Source organism: Theropithecus gelada, chromosome 10 (genome assembly GCF_003255815.1).
Source record: "Theropithecus gelada isolate Dixy chromosome 10, Tgel_1.0, whole genome shotgun sequence".
Taxonomy (NCBI): Eukaryota; Metazoa; Chordata; class Mammalia; order Primates; family Cercopithecidae; genus Theropithecus; species Theropithecus gelada.
Window position 1 is genome coordinate 88893886 of NC_037678.1, and position 6776 is coordinate 88900661.

At 41.9% G+C, this 6776-nt stretch overlaps 1 protein-coding gene and 1 pseudogene across 3 annotated transcripts in view; one reads left to right on the plus strand and one right to left on the minus strand.

Annotated features, from left to right (window-relative positions):
* PCSK2 (proprotein convertase subtilisin/kexin type 2) overlaps positions 1-5318 on the plus strand; it is a 258307-nt gene extending 252989 nt beyond the window's left edge. For all 3 annotated transcript variants that reach the window (XM_025399674.1, XM_025399673.1, XM_025399675.1), the window contains one exon: positions 2292-5318. In XM_025399674.1, the coding sequence (XP_025255459.1) occupies positions 2292-2778 (487 nt within the window). In that variant the 3' untranslated portion in view covers positions 2779-5318. The remainder of the gene's footprint in view (positions 1-2291) is intronic.
* On the minus strand, positions 418-765 carry LOC112633218 (annotated as a pseudogene).
* Positions 5319-6776: the final 1458 nt, after the last annotated feature.

The following is a 6776-nucleotide window of genomic DNA, read 5'->3' on the forward strand; positions in this document are numbered from 1 at the left end:
TCATCATTTTCTCCACATTTATCCTTGCAGCTTATTTATTCTTATATTTATTCCTGTTAACTTCTCTAGCTGAAAGAGAATTTTATTATCTGAATGGAGTTCCCTATACCTTATATCCCCATCACAAAATACTAGTGAAAAGCTGGTGTTAATGTAAGATTGTATTTTCATGTCATGCCACATTTCTGCATTTATTTTTTGCTAGCATTAAATTTTTCCTACTTAAATGATGCTACATAAAATACGAGACAATCTGCCAATTACTACGATATTGCTTGCTTATAATATTCAGTTTTCGTTGATAGCTTTAAAGTATATTACACACTTGTCATTTAGCACACTAATAAATAACTATTTTTGAAAGGATACACTGACAAATTCTTAAGTTAATGGATTTAGCCCAACATTTTTAGTCAGTTAAAGAACAATAGCAATGGCAAAAACATTGACAATACAGTTCATGATCCAGTTCTCCCATCTTACGGTACAGGTTCCATCAGATGTGGTATCCCAAAAACAGGAGCTGGCTGTGAAAGCCGTATGCGCTCTTTTGGACCACTGCACAGTTCACAGTATATTTATAAGCTTTTCCCGACTTAACCAGATGTGTTAAGGATTATTCCACTATGCTTGCAGTTGGTCCATGGGTTGACGTTGTTGTAATTATAATCTTCACCACCTAAAACCCCACCTGCACACTCTGACAATATTGTGAGCTTCCTCAGCATTGAGGCCAACCTCGCAGTGGCGTTGGTACTCCTCCATGGTAGCGCCGGCTCTCCCTAGGGGCAGAGCGACACCTGTGCCTGGTATTTTATACATGGTCTTGTTTAACCACACAAGAACCACCCCCAATGACAGTGAAACTTCAAATACTTAAATAACCTGCCCAAGCTCTCATGAGCAGTAAACATAGAAGCAGAATTCTAATCCAAATGGGTTTATTCCCAAAGTCTGGAGTCTTTCTATTACACCATGTAATCCTCAAATGCAGTTTCTTTTTTTCCTTCTTTCTAGTGCAAGAATCTTTGAGCTTCTCACACTCCAAGAAGGCCATCTCCAGAAAGGAGATTGCCTGTAAGGACAGCTAGAGAATATTTAGGCTTAACCTCGCTCCAACTCTCGCCAAAGAGACCCCCAAAGTCTCCTGATTGCTCATTTGACTGCCTTTCACTGGAATTAATTTACCCATTTTCAGCTTTTCTTAATGGTAGTAATAGCAGTCATACTAGCAATAGCTTCTATTTATCGAAGTACTTAGCACTTTGAAAGAAAAGCATTATGAGTTCCTGCCTCAGTCTGGGTTGTCCCAAAAGTCCAACCTGAGACAAGACTTGGGTGCTCACAGCTTTTTGAGAAAAGATCCCAGGCAACACAAGTGAGGAAGTGGGGATGTAAAATAAGGGAGGGGAGAAAAGCCAATAAAGAGTGCATGAATGATCGAGTTGCCACCGTGGGCAGCTGAGCTCAGTCCCACTAGGCACGCTGAGTTGTCACGCTGAGGAATAGAGAAGCCAGGGTAAAAACCTGTCTGTCAGTCATTGCGAGACAGTTACCCCTCAAAGGTTAAATCCCTGCCACCTTTGGGCCGCCCTGCAAACTGGCTGCACAGGCTTCCACAGAGGTGGGAGGAAGCCCGGAAACACTGGGAGATTCTTGTGCCTGGGGTGGGAAGCAGTGGAGGTGCAAGGGAGCTTCAGCTGCGGGCAAACTCAGAAGGGCCTTAGGAGACTCAGGAGGGGCATCACAGCGTCTGCTACTTTCTCCTTCCACACGGAAGGTTCCAAGCGTAAGTAACTTGCTCACAGCTGGGTGTGTTGGCTCACACCTGTAATCCCAGCACTTTGGGAGGCCAAGGCAGCTGGATCACTTGAGGCCAGGAGTTCAAGACCAGCCTGGCCAACATGGTGAAACTCCATCTCTACTAAAAATACCAAAAAATTAGCCAGGCTTGGTAGCACATGCCTGTAACCCTGGCTACTGGGGAGGCTGAGGCATGAGAATCACTTGAACCCAGGAGCTGGAGGTTGCAGTGAGCTGAGATCACACCACTGCACTCCAGCCTGGGCAACAGAGTGAGACCCTGTTTTCTTTTCTTTCCCAAAAGAAAAAAAAAAAAAAAGATATAAGTAACTTACTCAGGCTCGCACAGCCAGTGTGGGAACTAAACCCAGGTCTGTCTGATCAACCCCAAACCCCTTGCCGTTTTTGCTACCTGAAGCTGCCCTCAAAATCCCTTGTAAGGTGCACCCACCACTGTTTATCCCATCTCCTCTTCACTCTGTCCTCAGGAAAATACCATCCACTGGCAAGTTGGTGCTGACACTCACAACCGATGCCTGTGAGGGGAAGGAAAATTTTGTCCGCTACCTGGAGCATGTCCAGGCTGTCATCACGGTCAACGCGACCAGGAGAGGAGACCTGAACATCAACATGACTTCCCCTATGGGCACCAAGTCCATTTTGCTGAGCCGGCGTCCGAGGGATGACGACTCCAAGGTGGGCTTTGACAAGTGGCCTTTCATGACCACCCACACGTGGGGGGAAGATGCTCGAGGCACCTGGACCCTGGAGCTGGGGTTTGTCGGCAGTGCCCCGCAGAAGGGGGTGCTAAAGGAGTGGACCCTGATGCTGCATGGCACTCAGAGCGCCCCGTACATCGACCAGGTGGTGCGGGATTACCAGTCCAAGCTGGCCATGTCCAAGAAAGAGGAGCTGGAGGAAGAGCTGGACGAAGCCGTGGAGAGAAGCCTGAAAAGCATCCTTAGCAAGAACTAGTGCTGCACATCCGCCTTTCCCGCCGCCCTCCCTCCCTGGCTCCGCCTCTGTCCTCGCTCCACGTTTCAGGCAGGCACCTAGCAATTCCATCACCCATACAGGGAATTCCATCTTCTTAATCCGAAGCTTCGCTCACTGTCAATGATTATTTTCATTACAATGGAAACAATCTTTTTTACTCTATGCCCCAAATATAGCGTTCCCAACAACATCCATGTCCTATGTGTGACTCTAAATTCTTTATTTCTGTCATTCAGATGGGTGATATCCTGAAAAAAAAAACAAAAAACAAAAAAATGGGACAGCTTTCCCCTCAATTTTTTTTTTATTTCTGAGAAGAGAAAAGAACCCATTTTAAAAGCCACATACAGTGACTCCAAGAACGATTGTCCATGGTCTCAAATGAGGGGCTGTTATGTAACAAGAAAATCAAAGCTGAGGCCAGAGGGTAAGCGCCACATCTCTGAAAGCACAGGAGACACGGTGCTTTAAATCCTTTGGGGAGCGATGTTTTGAATTTAGTGAGATTTGCCAGGGGTGTAGATTAAGGTGGGGTGATTCAAAAGATGCCATTCATAGAGAGCCCTAGTTACTGCATGGGGAAAGAGATCCAGGAAGCATGAGGGCTGGATATTTTACTACCAACGCCAAGATAATTCACTCTACTCAGCCAGCATGGCGAATATAAAACTTACGGAGCGTGGCTGTGTGCTCACCAGCTGCTGCTCTGAGTTATGTTAAATCCACTAGAGCAGCCCAAATTTTTCTCAGTTTGTATAGAGTTCATCCCAGCCCCAATTTTCTGGGGCTCCTCACATCCAAAAGAGAAGAAAAATTAAGACAAGCCTGGCAACACATCTGGTGAAGAGTAGTTTACTAGCTTTTCAAACAAGAACGTCCCGTTTCCTAAGTCACTTCGAGGTTTCTTAATCTGATCTGAGTGAGAGGCGAGAGGAGTATTTTTTTTTTTTTTTTTACAGCTTTATATACATAGACGTGGGCTTTGATTTCCAAATAATATAATGGAAGAGAAATCTCATACTCCCCCACAGTTTGATGTCATTAATGTGTTGGGAAAAAGGCCTCTGTCCTGGAAGAGTCATGGGAGGTTAAAGGGGCACGTTTGAAGATGCGAGCGCTATCTTCACATAGTTTTCCGGTTGTATGGAGCCTCTTCTGCCAAGAGAGGACCATGCAATTCATCCCAGAGGAACCTGAGGCCTGAAGGAGGCGAGAGAAGACCTCTGTTAGGAAAGCACACAGTTACCTTCTCGGCAACTAAGCAATCCATGAGACCATTTAACACGCAACCCAAAGGTTACGGTCAATCCCAAAAGTCACCACTTTATTCCCAACTAGACATTATTAGACTAGACCTCAGGTCACTTTGTTTACCTACTCAGAGATTGGCTTCTTATCCCCAGTCCCAGTGCACACCCATTCCCAAGAAATGCTTTGTCTTCAGCCTCTCCAGGTACCATCTCCCTTCCTGTGGGAGCACAGAGCTTAGGCTGGAGCACCTCCCCTTCAAGCCAGCAACACAGAGCACTAGGTTCAATTCCCTGAAGGTGGCCACTTTAAGAGAGAAACCTGAAAACCCCATTTGCTTTCTTTTCTCCCATATTGGCATGGATTTCTGTCTTCTCTAACACCTTGTGACCTTCTCTATATCATGCTTTAAAGTGTAATAATATGATTTTTTAAAAGAAATTTATTACTTGTTGCAAAGGTCTTTTTAAACCAGTTTAGATTTCAAGAAAAAAATAAATGGAAATCATTGAAAATTCATTTCACGTTAATGGTCTGAAAATAAACCAAAGGACATTATGTGTGCATGTGTGTATAAGTGCACACAGAAATATATATACATATGTAGACTATATACATGTGTGTATATATGTGTATATATACATACACTTGTATAAATGTATATACACATATACCTATAATGTGTGTATGTGTATTTATTGAAGAAACAGATGCCATATTCATCTCTAAAATAATATTCAGAGAATATCAAGATGATTCTGGCTGAAGAAAAAGGCCAGTGGAAATTCAGGTGAAAATATTCATCGATTCCCATTGCATCACCTCTGTAATTTTGCAGCTCTCTGTATAAACATTAAATGTCTTATATAGCAGCAAAAATATAAAATAGTTGTCCATATTTTCACAGGTGTGGTGTAATTTATAAAATTAGAAAGCAACATATCAGCTTCTTAAGAGAAATGGCAAGTTTTGATATGAGTATACAATATATAAAAATATATATAGTGCTATATATAAATATTTGGTCTCTATTTCATTTTTTGCATCAGTATTAACACTAAAATATGTCTCACTAGTGATGTTTTTATGATATCCCTGATCCTAACTCAAGAGACAGTTATTTATAGTCATTTATTTTAAAAAATGAAAATAAGTGAATAATGATTAACTAGGTTAACATTGTTGCTCCCTGTGACAAAATTGTATAAGTAAATTTCAAAAGACATGTTGTAAATTAGGAGGCTCAACAATAAAACATTACCTTCCAGAAATTATATCAGATGTGCTATATCGTACATGAAAATACTTTCATCCATTCTAGGGACAGATAATTTAAAAATTGCCAAAGAGAGATCGAAAGAGCCTGCTTTAATAAGTATGCATAAAAGACATAATTAGCATATAAATCATACACAAATTATGATGTACAGCAGTATTTTTCAAACTCTAGTTACATCCATTAGTGGGTTGTAAAATCAATTTAGGAAGTCAGTTTTTAATAAAATAGAATAACTTAGAATACAGTAGGAGAGAAGAAAATCATAGGATAGAATAGAATAGAATAGAATAATCATGCATAATAAGGATAAGTATTGTTTCCTGAAATATTTGTTTCAGATTTGTGTGTGCACACGTGTGTGTGTCTGAGTGTGTGTACTGGATCACAATGTAAAATACATTTTTCATTGTGGGTGATGGTCAAAAATCTTTTAGAAACACTATTCTAAAATATATTAATCAGGCTAGACTAAGTTATGCTGTAGTAACAGACAGTCTCAAAATCTCAGTGGTTTAATACAACAAAGGTTTACTTATCATCCACACAAATTCCAGTGAAGGTTCAGGTGACTCCCCAAGGCCACAGACCTCCATGCAGTGACTCAGGATCCAGGCTGCTTCACCTTATGGTTTGTAATCCTAACACAAGGCTTCTATAATCACCATGCAGAAGAGAACCCAAGGAGGACATTCATCCACTCCTCGATGTTTAGCCTAAAGGAGACACATGCATCACTTCTACCCATTGCCCACTGGCCAGTATTGGACAATAGCCCTGGCTAAATGCAAAGCAACTGGGAAATGTGTGACAACTAAGGGAATATTTGGGGAGCATTAGAGTTTCTACCACAGAGCGTGCTTCACATTCCCTTAAAACATGTTCTTTTTTTTTTTTTTTTTTTTTGAGATGGAGTCGTGCTCTGTTGCCCAGTCTGGAGTGCAGTGGCGCGATTTCGGCTCACTGCAAGCTCCGTCTCCCAAGTTCACGCCATTCTCTTGCCTCAGCCTCCCCAGTAGCTGGGACTACAGGTGCCCGCCACCACACCCAGCTAATTGTTTGTGTTTTTAGTAGAGACGGGGTTTCACCGTGTTAGCCAGGATGGTCTCGATCTCCTGACCTCGTGATCCACCCACCTCAGCCTCCCAAAGTGCTGGGATTACAGGCGTGAGTCACCGCACCACACCAAAACATGTTCTTAAGAACCGATTTAGTGTGGCAATCACTCTTCATGGATCGTGCCATGAACATTATTACAAACTGGCTGTACCTTACCCTGTGAGGCTGAAGACTGTTCTAGAAAAAGATCTTAATAGTTATGCATAAAATATTAATATACTATTTATCAAAGTTCATTATAAAAACAATTTATAATTCAGTCCTCTGATATAAAACTTAAACTCAATTATTAAAATCTTATTAGCTGGGCATGGTGGCATGTGCCTGTATACCA